Here is an 18,749-nt window from a genome sequence, read left to right as displayed (position 1 = left end):
CTAAATTACACTACTGAGCTTGATTATAAGCAAAGCAACCGAGAATAAGAGAATGAAAGCAACCAAGAAAAAAGAATATCTTCCATAGTTTCTCAAATTTAAGATGCAAGCTTATCCGTGATCATTGTCCACTTTTACTCTACACCGTTCGTGAATCTCGTATATATGCAAAAGTAAATAACATCATGAAGGATATTTGAAATTTTTATGAGCAATTCGTTCTTATATGATCTTGAAGCCCCATGGGCAACTACAAAACCAAATCATGTGTCTGTCTCAATAATCCCGATGAAAAACTAATAAAATGACATCAAGGACAGCTGTGGTGCTTGGAAAATTTACGCTCACGCCAGTTGATAATGAGCACGCTGATGGAAGCTGAACATTTGGGAGAACGAAGGGCCTTCAGCCTTTGGCCACGCATGAATATTTCATGGTTCTTTTCCTCTCTCTTACATCTTGTGTGACTGACACGTGAGAGCGGAAAGTAACTTTCTCAATTTCCTGAAACTTCTGAGAGAGAGAGAGATCATTAAATATTCATTCCTGCGATCAACGATTTTAAGCCTTTCACGAATTTTGTCGCGTGTCTCCCAGGATTTCTGCCGCTGAAAGTACAGTGGCCGTGACATTTCTCGCAGTTGGGCTTCGAGCGATCAATCACCGTTGCGATCTAACGTTGACCTAATCACAAAACGAAGCCGACACCGAAAAGCGCTTCCTGAACTTAATCGGTCGTCGCGCAACGATGTAATCAACTTTAATCGGACCAATACGTTGTTCTCTCGGAATTTATTCCGAGTTCTGTAAAAATAGAGGAAACTCGTTAATGTTTAATATTCCGTTTTGCCCATTTCGAAAATGCACAAATTGACTTAAAGGTACACAGGAGTAATTGTAATTGATGTTCCGATCACAAAGTAGTCTAAAATACGGATAACTGTTCACAGTGTTTTGACATTTTTGCTTGAATACTCGCGTGGCAATGGGATTTGTTTGGTGAAGAAAATGTGTTGCTTTATTCTATTTTCACGGTGTAAAGCAATACAACAGTTATGGACACTTAAGAATGATGCAAAAAATGTGTTTAGTATGTTAGAAAATTCGCAGATGACGTGAAGCTTAAGGGGGGGGGGGGGTAGTCGGGACTCCAAGCCATAAAGAGATGCTATAGAGCATAGGTTCCCAACCATTTTTTTTCCCATCGCCCCTTTCTTCAGAAATTTTTTTCTCCCATTGCCTCCCAACGCAATCTAACCCATAGGATCCTATGTCATACCCGTAGCTTCTTCCGCCCCCTGGAACATTCCATCGCCCCTCAGGGGACGTTAACGCCCACGTTGGGAATCACTGCTACAGAGCATAATTTCCCAAGCTTTTTTGTCCTAACGCCCTCTTCTTCAGAATTTTTTTCTCCCATCGCCCCTCAACGCAATCTAACCCATAGGATCTTATGTTATATCCGCAGCTTCTAACGCCCCCCTGCAGCATTCCATCCCCCCCAGGGGGCGTTAACGCCCACGTTGGAAATCACTGCTCTAGAGTCTAGACCATAGTTTACCAACCTTTTTTGTCCCATCGCCCCCATTTTTCAGAAATTTTTTTCTCCCATCCCCCAACGCAATCTAACCCATAGGATCCCATGCTATACCCCTAGCTTCTACCGCCCCCCGGAACATTCTATTGTCTCTAGGGGGGCGGTAACGTCCACGTTGGGAATCACTACTCTAGAGGAACTTTAATATGATTGCAGCATGGGCTAATGAATGGGGTATGACCTTGAGTGTTAAAAAGTGCATGTTCATTTATTTTGGTTCGAACAACAAACGCTTCACTTACGAGTTGAATGATATTACTATCCTTAATGCAACGAGGGTCACCGATTTGGGAATCCTCATTGACGAGTGACTTGGGTTTTCTGTACATTGTTGGTGGTAAGAAAAAAAAACCCGGATAGAACATATATGTAACTAGTTTTCCATTCTTAAAAAGGTCTTTTCTCGTTTTTCCTCAAGTGCTCATTCCACTTTTCTGAGGCTTAGTTCGTCCTGAATTGGAGGACACCGTAAGGCAACTGTTCTCAACGTTTATCGTCTTGCGCAGATTTTATTTAATATATAATTTCTATGGCAGAGCCTATAGAAATTATATATTATTTATTTATTTATCTATCAGATTTACTGATTTATTTTATTGTCCTGGAGTGACCGCGGAGCCTCTGGGAAGTGCACACGGAGGCTCATCCAATAAGGCTCCACGGAGTACCGGTTAAGAACCGCTTCAGTAAAGTTTTGGAAACCATACCTACAGAGGGACATAGACTTGTTTGTGGGGGTGCAGAGTAAAGCTACGCGTGCTCTTGTTGGCACACGGGGGCTTAAGCTATGGAGAGAAACTTCATTTTTTGAATATGTTTACATTGGAAGAGCGCAGGTGTCGGGGAGGGGGGATATAGTCGAAGTGTTTAAAATTTTCAACTGGATGGATAGGATGGACCACCAATTAATATGACCACCGTCAATCAACTGCTTCGACAAGGGGCCAACAGTACCGTTTAGTATGCCCGAGTGGCGTGGTGGTAAGATGCTCGTCTACCACCGTGAAGGATTGCCGTCAGGCTCGAACCGGGGGAAGAATGTAGATAATAACTTTCCCTAACGAGCTTGAAGTGACCACCGATATAGATGGCATCTCCATTTTTAATTCAACTCGTAAATGGCAGTAAATTGTCTACAGCGATGTGGCCGGAGTTGGGGTGTGTGGTGAAGAGTAGATATCACGGACAATTCCAGGCTGTGGGGTCGCAGGGAGTTTTTCCCTCTAAAGCCCCGTTTACATGTACAATATTGCAGTAGCAATGGGAGTTCTAGCACCCGCTTGGCGACTTTTTCCCCCCGTAGGGACATAAATTGAGAACAGGACTGCCCCTTCTTTGTTGAAGATACTTGTGGGGAGTATAACCTCTTTTCCTATAATCCTTTGCGTGGCGAATTGAACAGGCCGATCCAACAGCTGAAAAGTGGGGTTAAAGTTCCAGTCCATATAAACGGGTTTTAAACCCGCTTATTTTATTTCCCATGAAACAGGGCTTGATAGGGTTGTCAATGAATGAAATAGCTTACCTCCGGGGCTGGGGGGTCGTGAATTCTAACATAATCGACACGTTTAAAATGAACGAAAAACGGTGGGATATATCGAGAAGCTATCCATATTTAGAAAAAACAATTATAATCTTTTTTATGGGCAGTGTATTATACATATATATATATATACGGGGTGATTATAAAAAAACTATCCCGACATATGGGCCCCTAACTATCATACCAATTCACAGAAACAATGAAATTTTGGCATAAGGTATTTTGAGGTATGCGCTCAAGAATGATATGGAAAACAACAGTGTCACTCTAACAGTTACGGTTACAGTGAGAAAATTTCGAAAATATCAAATGGCAACACCAAGTTTTTTGTATTGGAATGCGATCTCCATACTGAAAAACACTAAATAGCGTTGGAATGGCACCTGTAGCACGAAAATCCCCGGAGCTAGGCAAGGAAAAAGTAAAAAGGACTTTGCCGTGCACCAGAGCATTAATGTTCGTTTCATTCGGCTGAGATCCCAGCCTGATTAGTCCTCCGCAAGGTCATGTGGAAAATTTGTGAAACAATAAAATGCTTTATTTTATGCTGCTTCTCTGTCCTTATTGGTTGTCCTCACTTTTAGCCTATCTACCGCCGGTGATTTTCATGCTACAGTTGCCGTTCGAACGCTATTTAGGGTTTTTCACAATGGAGATCACATTCCAATACAAAAAACTTGGTGTTGCCATTTGATATTTTCTCACTGTAACCGTAACTGTTAGAGTGACACTGTTGTTTTCCATATCATTCTTGAGCGCATACCTCAAAATACCTTATGCCAAAATTTCATTCAGTTTCTGTGAATGGTATGATAGTTAGGGGCCCATATGTCGGGACAGTTTTTTTATAATCACCCTGTATATATATATTTTGGTGATATATGCTTTTATATTCTGTATTTTGGCAATATTTGACATCCACATTTTTTATGGGCATCTTTTTTCAGCCACCTCGTTGGACAATTTACTTGTTGTGGCCTTCGTATTTGCATTTATGTTTCCAATTTGTGTTTCTTGTTCTTTATACACCGCTTTTTCCTGTGGCAGTCGAAATATGAAGCATAATTTTTCATTGTATTCTTCTCTCCTTCATAGTCCATATAACGGGCGTACCAAGTTTTAACGGAATGCATCAACCTGAAAGGACCCTACATAGGTCAGAATAGAATCAATTTAATTTTAACCACCTTGAAATTTATTAAGTTTTGAATGGTATCAGTATTTAAAACTTTTCGATAGCTTATGATTAGCTATCGAAGAGTTTACATGCTATTTGGAAATTTGATAACGTTTTTTTTATTCCACTATGGATAGGGGTTTATATAACAAAAAACGTTTTCCACATGTAAATAGTAACATAATTAAGAGTCTAACGAAACACATAAATATAAAATAACCTCATCAAGTCTAATATACTCGTAACCATGGAACACATTGGCGTATGGTATGAATTAATGTGATGTAGATTGGAAAAGAACGCAACTGATTGCATATAAAATTACTTGACGCATGAAATTTATTTTACGAACATACATTTTTAATCATTTCACCTATATTTACATTCATGTTGAGTTCCATAATTTCTGCTTGGATCCATTTTTGTAGATTGCAATTCTTTCTGCTTCAATTTGGCAAACATTCATTTTCCTTACTTTCAACATACTATTATTTTTATTCAGAAAAGTTTCATCATTATTTATTTTCGTACTACATTATGTGTATCACTACATTTTATTTATAAATTAATTAGTTCATTCAAGAAAAATTTCGCCCCTTCATCAAAATTGACGAAGTTATTAATATTGCTGAAGCTCATTTATTCCTTAGAGCTTATTAATGTTTTGGTAAGATTTGAAGAATATTTTATGTGATGGCAGATAAAAATAATTTTGTCCTCACGTCTCTTTATTCTTCATTATTTTCTGAAAAAAAGGTCTTGGTTATTTTCTTTTCTTCAAATAACAACCAACCTTATAGAATTATTATTACCTTAACTATTCTTATATCATATGGTTTTTTTCTCGTTGTTTTAAATGTAGATAAATTTTCAGACTCTCTTCCAATTAATTTTGGTTACTGGATAAAGATAAATTGTTTTTTCTTCTCCGATTCCATCGCGCTCTTGTTTAGTGTTTCGTGCACTTTACCTGTCTATTGTGTCCAAGGTAATCACTGTGTTCTATGGTCTGCGTGCCAGCATCTGTCCAATACAGTCTTTTCGCTTCGTAATCCACTGCCAAGCAATTCGGCCACGTAATATTTCGATCGATGACCACTGCTCTAGATGAGCCGTCCATGCCCGCTCTTTCGATTTTTGGATTTTTCGCCCAATCCGTCCAGTACATGTACCTGTCAGGAAACTGATAAAATTAGTGTTTTGAAAGCTAAGAAGTAACATTTGTGGGAACGAGTCAAAACAGGTGTTTCACGCATTTAATACAGGATTATATTCTAACCAATTGGTTTTTCTAAACTTCAGCTAAATATTTTAGCCCGAATGCACGCATGCACATAGGGCATGATGAAAAGATACTTTTATAGTGTATTATTAAAATTATAAATAGAATATCTTCTACTGTATTTCTCAAGGAGATGCATGTGCTTATTCAGATTACAAAGCAATATGTGCTACGGAAAGCGAGCGAGTTTTGTTCTTTTGCATTGCTCTGCATTACACTAAATATAAAGACACACATTCCTTACCCGTTTGCTGGATCCACTACGATATCCCTTGGTTTTTCCAAATTTTCCCACACAAGTATCGTTCTCATGGTGCCATCAAGATTAGCCACCTCAATTCTTCTTGTGCCAGAATCGGTCCAATAGAGCTTTCGAGTGACCCAGTCAACAGCTACGCCGTCGGGACTTTCCAAAGTGTTCTGAACAACTATCTGCGTGAACCAACGTGACAGGACAAGAAGAAAGTTACGAATTCAGAATTTTTCTTAGAAAAAAAAATTTAATTATGCACATAAATAGTAACTATTGAGTAGAAAATTTGAAATCCTTATCAGTTATAATTTTTTAACCTTGAAGGCATAAGATTAATTGGAAACACACTATACGAGTGGTTCTCAACCTAGGATCATATGACCCCTCTGGAGGTTCTGGGATATTCTAAGGGAAAGGGGTAAAAATCAGATGAATGGGGAGCCACGACAAGTGGAGAAGAGAGCCACAGAGAGCTGTAAAGAAATAAAGCTTTCAAGAGAAATATAGCGGGAAAAATTCTGACCACTTTCAGAATAAAGCAGACCTATCCATAGAACTAAGGTCATTTTAACGCATGGGCCTATGTAAGCAAAGCCCGGAGCATCATGTCCATCGGTCACCTCAGGGCCGCAACTAGATGCTTGGTAGGTCGGGGCAAGCATGCATTTTGGAACCCCCCCCCCCCGAGATATTGAAGAAGAGGTTAACGGGGGAAATTAGCGTCCCCTCTGGTCTAGCGCCAGCTCCCTCCCCGCCCCCCCAAGTAGCCTTATATTATCCATTTTCTGGCCCGCGAGCAGCAGAAATGACTACATATCTAGCCCACAGACTGAAATATTGTGCATTCCCGTTTTAAAGCAGTATTTCCTAAAGTGAGAAACATCGAAGACCGACAAATACAACGAGTTATGGATAAATGATAAATTTAAAAACGCACCGGCACATGTTTCAGCACTCTTATGTGTTCACTTTCTTGAAATGAAAGCAAACAGAACACTTCAAAGCTAACTTTCTTTGAAAACGAGCTCCACGAGTGCCGAAACATATATCGGGTCAGTGTGTTTTTAAATGTATTATTTAACCCTAACACGTTTTATTTTTCGGTCTTTGCTAGTTTCAAGCAAAATTATTGATGAGATCATTGCATGACGTCAAGGGCTATATCACCTCCAGGGGGAGATAGAATGGTCTAAGAGGCGGTCGAAGCTCTGGATTACACAATCCTATGGAATGACTTGTTGAAGTTGGGGGTGGGGGTAAGCGAGATTGGGAAACTCTCTCCAATAAGTCCTGAAAGACTATGTAGGAGGCTAGTAATTATTCTCTCACCCCTCCCTTGTTGACAAAAATTTCCGTATTTAATGTCGTAATCAGCCCTTAGTATTCACTGTGATCCATGTACATCCATGTGGAGCTGCTTTTGCAATGATCTTCCTATAGGCCACTGCAAAAAGGAAATATAATAATAATAAAAAAAATTTCCTCCGGTTCTTGGTCAGTTTCTTTCAGTTGACCAAATAGAAATTTCTATTTCCGAGAGACTTTCTCATGGGATCTATGAAATATATTGTACATTTTAAAAAATCGTAATTCATGATATAACATTGGACAGCTTCATTCTAATGTTTCACAATGGTTGAATAATAAAAATTGAGGATTTTAGCTGGAAAGAAAAAAAAAAGTCCCAATTTGGAATAGAATAAAAAAATTGAAACGACTGTGTGTGTGTGAACCTGTTGAAACCAGTTGTGGGGGGGGGGGGATAATTGTCCCGTTTCACTAATACCGATCTACCAAACGGGATGTATGGTCACCGTTCTTGAAACGGGACTTTTTTCGGTGTAGTTACGATTCAATTATTTTTATCAGAAATCCCGAGTCCCAATGTGATCACATTAAAAGACATGGACCGAACAAAGAAATTAATCCATTCGAAATCCTTTACGTATGTCTTATGTACGTCTCCTTTTTGTAGAGGCGTTTATTTATCTTCTCTTCAATCGCAATTTCTGTAATTTTCAATTAATATCCAACGCATCACGTAGAAGTACAATGTTGATATAGTAATGAAGTATGTATACGTAATGCGGACAAGACGAACCACCGGCTTGTTCGTGCATGAAGAAAAGCAGTTATCATCGACGCCAATCTCCTAAATGGATTACGCGAAATAAAAAGCAAAGGTTTCATTCCGCTGTAAGCAATTTGTAAGAAGTTTGCGCGCAACGAATAAACGAAAATAAGTTATTTTTTTCTATCATTTCCTCACTTTTTTATATATGTTATATATTTGCTTTGCTTTCTTTCGTCTTCCGAAATCAAGATAAGTTGATTCAAGGTAAAAAGAGTCGGGAGAAACGGGAGGAGAAAAAAAAACAACTTCTGTGTGGATAAAAGGGAAACCAAATAGAGAGGAGGGAGTATCCCTAGGGTCCGATGCATCCATCTTGGCCCTAATACTAAAGAAGATTGGATTTTCCCGATCTACCTCAACGTCAATCCTTTCAGAAAGCCGAAGAAGATAGAGAAGAGAAGCTTCAGTTAAAGAGAGAAACGAAAGAAAAGATATACAACGTGGAAAGTTGAAACACAAAGTTTAGACAAATTTATGTGATTTCCGGTGATTTTAGGCTCTTTCAGTTTTTTTTCCTCTCTCTCTTCTTCCTATTACCAAAAGTCGGAGATAGATTTTTTTGTGCTTACTTCAGTTTGAAAGGGTAAAAGAAAAAAATCCATGGGAAACGCAGAGATTATTTTGGAGCTTCTCACATTGCCTAAATCCGCACGTGCTCGCCTAATATCTCGATATGTGGCACCGTATTTTTTTTCGCTGAGGCGCTTACGCTTTTTAAAATCGTGGTTTTGGAAGTACAGTCGACGCCACTTATTAGAATCACGGATAGTGTTATCATTCGGGTATTGTTATCATTTTTGAAAAGAACGGAACGGACCAATATCATAACATGGCAAAAAAAAAAAATTCGTTTAAAGTTATCGGGGCTTCGGATAATGTTCTCAATTTTTTTTTCATTGAAATTTCAGTTCGATTTTTTGCGAATTTTAAAGATAAGTTTAACCAAACTTAGTTTTTTCCCTATAAGTTATCGTTACCAGGCTGCAAGAATATGTAAGAGGCTAGGTCCCCCCCCCCACTTGTTGATAAACATTTCCGTACTTCGTAATAGGTCCGTATAGTGTTCGCGTTTTGTGTAGCCGCGTTTGTAATGACCTTCCTGTAATGAAGACAAATGCATGAATTAAAAAAATCTCTGTCGTTCAGTTCTTGATCAGTTGATCAGATTTAATTTTCTTTTTGCGAGAGACTTTCTCAAGGGATCTATGAGACGCATTGTACATTTATAAAAAATATCGTATTTCGTGATACACATTAAACAGTTACATTCTATCGCTTCACAACAGCTGAATAACAAAAATGTAGGATTTTAGCACAAAAGGGGGAAAAAGTTTCGTTCCAGAATAGAATTAAAAAAATAAGCACGATTGATTGAACATTTTGTAATTAATTTTGTGGGAAACAAAAAGAGCTGTCCCGTTTACCATATGTCCCATTCGACCAAACGTAGTGTATGATCACCGTACTATTACACACATGCACCTCGTCCATATTCCTCTGCGGAATTTCCAACCAATTGGTACATGGTGGAATGTGACCACATTAAGCGGCTTGCATTGTATCTGGCATTCACGGTCATGCGGCAAAAACGTTCATTTTTGTTGGAAAGGAAAGTTTTGAAACATTGACTATATATATATATGAATAACTTTGTCGTATAACATTCTAATATAGTAAAATTACTAACCAACTTCCAGCTATTTAGAATTGGTTTTGAGGATTCAGCAAACATTTTATATGAAAAATTTTTTTTTGTATAAAAGTAAGGTTGTCTTATTGAGTGCTTGTGTGCGGTTGAGCCTTGGTCATACACATTTTTGGGATAGTAGGCGGCATTCAATATTGAAAGAAATAGCTTCAGGATTAATAGAAATATGAATTTCTATTAATCCTGTGAGATAGAAACAACTAATTTCAAAAATTGATGAACATTCTATTTGATAGAAATGAATGATTTTTGAATAAATGGGAATTAATAATTCCTAAATAAATGTAAATTAATATTTATGAACGAGATATAAATTTTTATAAGTGACATTTTATTATATTGACAATGTATTGTAATTATATTATGGTAATTTTTTTATATTGTGTTTTTATATTGACAATTTATTCCGCGTTAAAGAAATAATTGCAGAATTACAAGACTTCAGAACTAATGAAAGAAATAACGATAGAGATGAAAATTTAGAATTAATGAAAGTAATAATGCGGGGGCCGTGAGCTTGAGCCTCTGGGCTAAACCGTTAAGACATCACTGAAGAAAGAAATAATTACATGAAAGTTAAAAGAAGTTAAATTATGCCAAGAAAATACGACTCATCACTTAATTTTATAACCAATTTTTACATATTTTTTCATTGCGTCAGATTAGGGCTACTATAATAATTTATTAATATATACTATAAAAACTGGTATCAATTTATTTTGTACCTGAGTTTTTTCCTTTATTCCCAATAGAATTCAGCAGTTCAAAAAACATGAACTGGTTGTTCACTAAATTTAACCAGTTATTTTAATTTGAGTACTAAGTTGGTTCTGACGAGGAGGGGGGGGGGGTTATTTCTAATGCATGCCAAATAATAATAACAAAAATCGGCTATCAACGTTGACTGAGCAGAGAGAGAGAGAGAGAGATTCCTTTAAAAGTTAGATCACGAAACTTTTCGTTGTCATTGTGTCGAGTTTCTCTGAGATCAAAGTGAAGGTAATTTGCAACGAAATGCTGCTTTGCTATTATTCATTAGCATTATCGCTGAAGTCAAACGCAGATGGAAATGACAATACCAGAGACGCACTGTAGTCACACCCAGATAAGATCTAATTTCGGCCAAACAGTACAAACAGAAAGTGCGATTCGTATTTATAAACAAGGGAGATGAGATAAATTGCTTTCGCTGAGGCAGTAGAAAATCGGGAATGAATTGTAAAAGATGCGGACGTGAGCAGAGAACAATGACTCGCTTTCACCTAAAATTCCTGAATATCCGGATTCTGATTTATTCATGGCGATCCCAATGCAGAGATTTGGATTTTAATTTCTTTCCGATGCACTGGAGAATCACAACCGAGGACTAAAAATGCTAACTATATTAAGGGATGATTCGACCCCCACCCCCTCCTCTGAAGGATCTTCCAATGAATCCCCATTGGATTTCCGACGCGGAAATATTTACCAAACCGTAATTAAAAGTACTTTCTGACAAAAGCGAAGGCGGTAGAAATTCAAATTGTCTTCTTTTGTGAGATAGAGACGTGGGAATTGGGTAAAACGTCACGAAACACAGTCGAATGTCACGTCAAAAATCGAAGAACGGCACGTCGTGAATGCGAGTCTCGTTTCGTGTAAACGCTGTGGTTACAAGAGGGGATCTGGCTAACAAATGGGTCTTTCGAGTAATCAATATTAATTTCCTGACAAGAAAAGTGGAAACGCCGAGTTTCAGGAATTAAATTCGTAGAATATTCCAAATACTTATCAAGTTCATGGCAGCAACTTCAAAATACGACACTGAAATTGTTTTAGAGAAATAAAAACCATGTTAATCACGATAAATGTGAAAAATCGGTTATTATGAATATTCGCCAATCGTCTCGGTTATTTTGATTAACTAATCAGTTTTAATTAAAAGAGCCTGATAAGAGTCCGATTTCGAATTCGTCAAATAGGAGTTATTTTGGGGATATTCGGAAAAATTCGTTAAATGAAAGAGTTCATTATATCAGGTTCAGAATCTGACACACAAGTATGGTTATCGGAATAATGAATCTTATCAAGGCAATGGGACCGATTTATTATACAGGGTGTTTCAAAAAGAATCATCCGATTTAAAAAAAAAATCATAACTATTCAGCTTTTAATCCGTTTTGACCAAATAATGTAAAGGTAGAAACAGGAGAATCTCGAGTTTCATGCAGTTGCCGACAGGTAGCGCTAACGCTCTTCCTTCGGCCGTCACTTCAGTGTTTGTCAAGATTGGCTTTTCCCACGGTTAGAAACCGATCCGGATGACTTCAATTTCCAGCAGGACGGGGCACCACCACACTAGAGCTTGGACGTTCGAGAATTTTTGAACAATCGCATGCTCGCCAAAGTTTGGGACGAATTTGAGTTCCGTATAGACATATGCCATGCATCCCAAGGAAGTTTGTGAAAAAAACTTCATGATTAGCCATGTAATATAAAATTAACCTTAACTGTCTAATTGTGTGTTCAATGTTTTTCGTAATATACGCATTTCAAATCAGGTGATTCTTTTTGAAACACCCTGTATTTACCAATAAAAATAGCGATTATGCATAGCAAACGGCAAGTGTGATGAATTTAGTATGAGTAATCTTATTTGGGGTCATTCAAGTATTATGTCAGCATCATGTTGATGGCAAGGGTGGGGGGGGGGGCGGTTTGGCTGATGCTTACGTCATCAACCACCCCTTTTAAGAAAATATGAAATATTTCTTAATGTCATCTAACTCGATGTGCCAAAAAAAACGAGAGAAAACCTTTCGATAATTTGTGGGCACCTGAACTAACATTCTACCTACTGATAAGTCCCTTACAGAGCCAATTTAGTGATCTCTGAATGTTTCGCGGATCCAAGTGATCTGTGAATGTGTTCTGGCCGCTTAACTGCTCTGAAACTGTGTCACGCATCACTCAAGTGATCCGTAATCATGTCGTGGATCACTTAAGTAATCCGAGAATGAGCTACGAGTAACTTGAGGGATGTAGAACCGCACTGGGGGCCGCTTAAGTGCTCTAAAACTGTGCCACATGTCACTCAAGGGATCTCTAAATGTGCCACGGATCGTTTAAGTATTCTGGAACTGTGTCGCGGGACACTTGAGTGGTGTGTAACTGTGCCGCTTAGTTCATTTTTACAAAATTAGGTTTAAAAGAGCAGGCCACATCAGATAAACGCCAGGGCCTCATTTGGTGCATGTATGGCTTAAAGGGTGGGTCGAAATTTTGAGTTCTTAGCCTTCAAATAGCATTCCAATTAACTGCCATTGATTATAACAACATATAAAGGAAATACTTTCGAAATTTTAATTTCCTAAAAAAATATTTTTTACATTAAAAAATACATTTTTGATCATCTGGGGTGGGGGGGTTGCGGCGCACAAGCCTCCTATGCCCCCCTCGCTTACTGCTCTGATTCCACTAATATGCGTTAAGAGGTAGGGGCAGAGCTGAAGGAATTGTACTGACGGGGGGGGGGGGAGGAGGGGCGTCAAAATGGCTAAAAATTTGCTGACGTAATACTTGAACGGCCCCTTATTTCTTATAATGTTTACAACAACGCTTAGGTATTATGCATAATCGCTGCTAAAAGTGATAATTTTAGGGAAATTTATCAAAACTACCGAAATGTTCGATGATTATACGTAATAACTGGATTTATCACATTTTACCGCAACATTAATATTCGCACATCTCCTTTTTATCTACTTCTGCGACAATACCAGGAACAAGAATTTTTTTATATATACAGTAAAACCTATATAAGGGGTCTGCCCTTTATAGGACCAATTATATCTGATTCAAAATTTTTTTCTCCTTCATGTTATTACATCTCTATCAAGGGACCAACTTTTCGAGGGTATTATGAGGAATGCATTGTGGTTCTGTTAACCTGAATACGTACAGGGACAAAATATTTCGATTCTGAACAGATGGAACAAGTACATCCGACCTTTCTCTCCTTTCTTTTCCTCGTATCGAGAAACTTCATTGGTAACCCTGTAAGCGTTTTTTTTTGTTCTTTTTGTAATTGCCTCCCTCTATTTATCTTAGCATTATTATTGTTTTTCTAATCCATCACTGAGTTTTGACAAGTAAAAATATAGTAGTACATACATAGGGGAAAGAGTGGCTGGGAGAGAGGAAAAGAATAGAAAACCCGTCCCACTAACATTTTTTTCTCTTCATTTCCCATGTGTTGACGATATCAGTTTTGGAGATTTATCTCTGCTATTTCCCCTAAACATTGTGCAAATTTGTTGCCAAAAGTCCGTATGTAAAGGAGTTAAGATATGTTTCATTAGGAGCCATTCAAGTATTACGTAAGCAGATTTTTAGACATTTTTGAGCCCCCCCCCCCTTGTCAGCAAAATTTCGTCAGCAGCTTAGAATATTTCATACCTTCAAAAAGGAGTGTTTGATGACGTAAGCAACCTTCAAACCCCCCCCCCCCCGATGCTGACGTAATACTTGAATGACCCCTTATGAATTCGTTATAACAGATTCAAAGTTCTACCAGCATCAAAGAGTGGGTGTTCACCTACCCTCTGCTCGGAACCGTTCAGAGTGGCTTTGCTGATAGTATCATTCGTTACGTCTGACCAGAATATTGTGTCCGTCTCACTATCCCAATCTAATGCCGCCGCACTGCTGACGTTAGCGAAAGGTAGAACAACGTCTACGTCTTCGTCACAGTCCAGGCACATCCATCGGACGTCCGTTTGTCGCGTGAAAACAAGGAAACTATCTAAATCTGCGTAAAAAGAAAAGTGTACGGGAAATGAAATAAATCAACATTATTTGTTTGATATAAAAAAAAAAAATTAATATTTTGGGGAGAAACACTCGTTCACCATCTGTAGGCAAATAAATGCCTGTACAGATGATAAAATGAATTGCGTTATTATAGGATTGCCGAATAAAAGATGCAAAGTAAACAAGACATTAAAAAAACACACACCCCATACACAAGACAAACAAGACAAAATTTTGAATGACAATTAAAAATTGCAAGCTAAACCAAGTACGGGAAAAACACTCACAAATACACATCGCAACACAAACAACAAATAAAAATAATTAATCCCAATAACAAAATACGTAGTTGATAGTTCATTGAAATGAGCCCATGAATTTGCACATTTTGGAAACTAAATGTAGACACGAAGATTATTCAAAAAAATATATTTTTCATACATTTCATGATTCTAAAACTGCAGAAAAGTAGAAAAGTTCGGAAAGAACAGCATAAAAACTGACGGAAAACGCACCTTTTCCTTATTTATGCTGTTCTTTCCTGTGTGACTTTGCTCCGAATATTGCACTTAGAATCGTGGAATTATTTTTGTTGGCCTAAGAAAAGACAGGGAATCAACTTTCTAATTGGTTTTTGAGTTAATTTAAAAAAGTTAATTTCTTTACTTTTAACAAAGAAATTTTAAAATTGTAAGTAATTGCACGTCATTCATTGTGATTTAAAGTATGCTTCTCTGAAGTCAACGGTTGCAAAGGCGTGCTGTGGAAATAATTTGGGATAGCCGGTATAGTGAAAAAATGATGTTGCCATACCCAGTCCACATAATTACAAAGGTGTAATTATAAAAACTTGAGCTAATAAAAGTCAAAACCAATACAATTCTAATTATAAAAAAAAATGGAAGATAAGAAAATAGGAAAAAGAAATACAAAATATGCATAAGGGGGGAGGGTCATTCAAGTATTACGTCAGCATCGAGGAGGGTTTCGGATTTGCTGACTTTTGATGACAAAGGGGGGAGGGGGGGGGGTTTGAAGGTTGCTTACGTCATCAGCCACCCCTTTTTGAAGATATGTAATATTATAATATTCTAAATATTCTCTGCTGACGAAAATTTGCTGACAGGGGGCGGGGATCAGTGGGTGCCAGAAATGGCTGAAAATCTGCTTACGTAATACTTGAATGGCCCCCTAATCCTCCATCTTTTTTTCATAAATCGACTTCAGAGTTTCTATTTTCAGGATTTTAACACTCATGCTGCTTATTCATTGCATTTATCAAATTATAATTATTTTTAGAACATTTTCATGGGTTTAAACTCAATAATTATACTTGATTCACCCTGATAAATAAAAATTTGGCAAGCAATCAGATTGTCCCAGCGAAACCGTCATCCATTCACATAATTCGAAAAAGCATACCTCTAGAACATGATGTGCTATTAATCTGCAGAGGCGCATCCACTGGACACATGCAAGAGAAGCTTCCGTTGTTAGGAAGGCACAAGTAGTTACAACCACCGTTGTCATCACCACATTGATTTTCAACTGAAAAAAAAAATCCCTTTGATTCCACTCGTGTAATTTGATTTTGATGGAAAAAGACTCACAATTAGTGTAGTTAATTTACACGTATCGGGATTCAGTGTCAAATGTATACCTTTTGGTTGCCTGAGAGGATGAACTACGATTATGTCCATGGGAAAAAGTAGTTTCGTATGCAAAGTCGTCATGTTGTGGCCGGTGAATTTATTGGCTCGATGGATGCTCTTTGTTTGCCAGTCAGTCCAGAAGAGATGCTCCTCGAAAACCGTAATTGCAAAAGGATGTGGCAAATCTGAATGTTAACATGTTTAAAAAAAACACAATTTTTGACCAACTGGGAATTGATGCTATTTCTGCAATTGGGTCAGTAAATTTATACGACTTACGGAATTTACTTTGAAATGACATAACTTGGAAACAGTGACATATATAAAGATGAAGCGAGTGGTGCGTTTGATGGGGAGGCCTAGAATTTCAAATACACCGGTTTGCAAAATTAGTTGCACTTTTAACTACCAGAAGTCGCCAACAGATGTTTCATTTACCTATTTGAAGGTCATTGCTTTCAGTAAGAATCCTAAACGCTGTCTACCCTTGAACAGTTCACCTGTGAGGCACTATAAGCATCCAATGCAGTAGAGACGTTGCTTCAAAATAGGAAAGCCAGATGGCAGAACCAACAAGAACACAAAACAAGCACAATTTTGACATTATAAATACGTTAGGGCCACTCATACCCTCAGAACACACATTCCGGCATGTATCAATTCGTTAGAAATTTCATAGGCATGTGTATGAGGTGAATGTACGGTAGTAGTAGAGACATTGAAGGAAATTGGCTTTTACCTCCACTTTTCACTTTTGTCGTGCCATTTCTAGGCAAGGCAGATACCTTGTGATTTGACCCGCGTTTAAAAAAAGAACAATATCACCCATTGCTAAAAAAGCGTTGCACCGAGATTGTCACACCATCTATTAGCCAAGTTTTTTTTACTAATTTCACGAACCAACGTATTTGAAATTCCAGGCCTGCCCATCAAACGAACCACCTGTTTCACCTTTCTATCACTGTTTCCACGATGTGTAATTTCAAAGTTACGGAGTCGTTTCTTGAACTCCATGGTTACAAAAGCGATTAAAATAATAATTATAAAATTAAAAATTAAGCATTATTATAACTTTTATAAAGTACTATCTGTTAATTAATACTTTAACTTAATATTAGCAAAAAAAGGGGAAAAAATCAAATTAATTTATCAACTTTTCATAGATTTTGAGGGAAATCTTTAGGTGCAACAAGAATAACGGCTGTTGAAGTCGAATACTACCGTGGTCGATGACCCGTCTTCTTCCAGAGCCGTCGAGGTCGGAACTTTCGATGACGTGGTGTTTAGCATCCGCCCAATACAACTTTTGAGCGGGATAGTCGATGGTCAATCCGTTCGGCCAGAACAAAGACGTGTGCACGATCGCTACCCTTCCGCTGCCATCCAAAAAAGCCTTCTCGATTCGTGGGCGACTCCCCCAGTCCGTCCAATAGAATGTCCTGAGATGCGTAATAAAATTTCTTTATTAAAAATACATATGAATTACAATTATCACAATTCACCACACATTATTCCAATAATTTTCATTTTCATTGAATTTTTTATTCCCTTTGCTGACGAATACTTATTTAATTAGTACAATTCATAAAATTCACAAATAGGGATTCGAGTTTGCTTATAAATGCAATAAATTCATTATTAGGGTTTGTTTCATAGATAGATAGTATTAAAAATATAAAAACAGTAATGTTCATATCCGATTTTGATTTTAATACAGTGGGCGTCATTGCGTCTCCGGTGCGTCACATATAGTTTGTACTAACGATTGATTTTCTCCATCTCTCTCTTTACGAAGCATGGATGTTGATAACATCGTTGAATGTTTGTAAAGAAATATGATATTCACACATGTCAGGAAAAATCGAGAGGCTATTCATCCTTAATTGGTGAAAACGATATATTTTTATTTAACATAATTTATTTTCCTTCAATATTTTTTATTTCTGTAATTTTGGGGTATTGTGTTTTGAAAAAATTAACACACTGGCGTACGCAAAGGAGGGGAGATTTGGGGTTCTAACTCCTTCGCAAGCAAAGAATATAGTGTTGTTTTGCAGGAAAAAACGCAAACCCCCCCCCCCCACCTTCAGAAGAAAACTTTTTTTGAACCCCCCCCCCCCCCTCGAGAAAATTGTGCGTGTGCCTATGAATTAACATGCATATTTTTTTTTTCTTCAGCCACCTTGTTAGGAACTTCGTTTGTTGTAGCGATTGCATTTCTATACCGGTTGCTTACTTAAATCCCCTTGTCGCATTTTACTGGCGAACCGGTGATCCTATATAGAGGCATACTTCCCTTTTTTATAAAACCTATTCAAATAACGTGAAGAACTCAGGTACGTCATTCATGTTGCGGGGAGGGGGGGGGGGTATAGTTAGTATAGTTATGAGAATAAAAAAATTAACTTCTCATACGGACACCCTGTCCTCAAAAACTAGAGAAGTTGTTATGTGTGTGTGTGTCCTGGCCATTGAAGAAATTTTCACGTCTCTAAATTCAATGTTCACAATATCCCAGCAAATACTGACCTTAGAGACGTGAAATTTTCTCAGTTGCCTCCAGGAAAGACAGGGCAACAACTTCTTAATTACGTTTTTGAGAACAAGGTGTC

General features: G+C 37.7%; 1 protein-coding gene across 2 annotated transcripts in view; it reads right to left on the bottom strand.

The window, feature by feature from the left end:
- Lrp4 (LDL receptor related protein 4) overlaps positions 1-18,749 on the bottom strand; it is a 284,958-nt gene that overhangs the window by 50,524 nt on the left and 215,685 nt on the right. For both annotated transcript variants that reach the window (XM_089255230.1, XM_089255241.1), the window contains exons 13-18: positions 17,359-17,576; positions 16,146-16,322; positions 15,908-16,033; positions 14,275-14,483; positions 5,844-6,031; positions 5,288-5,489 (exon numbers count right to left, since the gene is read on the bottom strand). In XM_089255230.1, the coding sequence (XP_089111356.1) occupies positions 5,288-5,489; positions 5,844-6,031; positions 14,275-14,483; positions 15,908-16,033; positions 16,146-16,322; positions 17,359-17,576 (1,120 nt within the window). The remainder of the gene's footprint in view (positions 1-5,287; positions 5,490-5,843; positions 6,032-14,274; positions 14,484-15,907; positions 16,034-16,145; positions 16,323-17,358; positions 17,577-18,749) is intronic.

The sequence above is a fragment of the Pholcus phalangioides genome, unplaced genomic scaffold (assembly GCF_987345545.1).
Source record: "Pholcus phalangioides strain wild (caught in Gottingen) unplaced genomic scaffold, Ppha-v1.0 ptg000004l_1, whole genome shotgun sequence".
NCBI lineage: Eukaryota > Metazoa > Arthropoda > Arachnida > Araneae > Pholcidae > Pholcus > Pholcus phalangioides.
The sequence above is the reverse complement of the archived record's forward strand: the minus strand, read 5'-3'. Positions and strand labels throughout refer to the sequence as shown.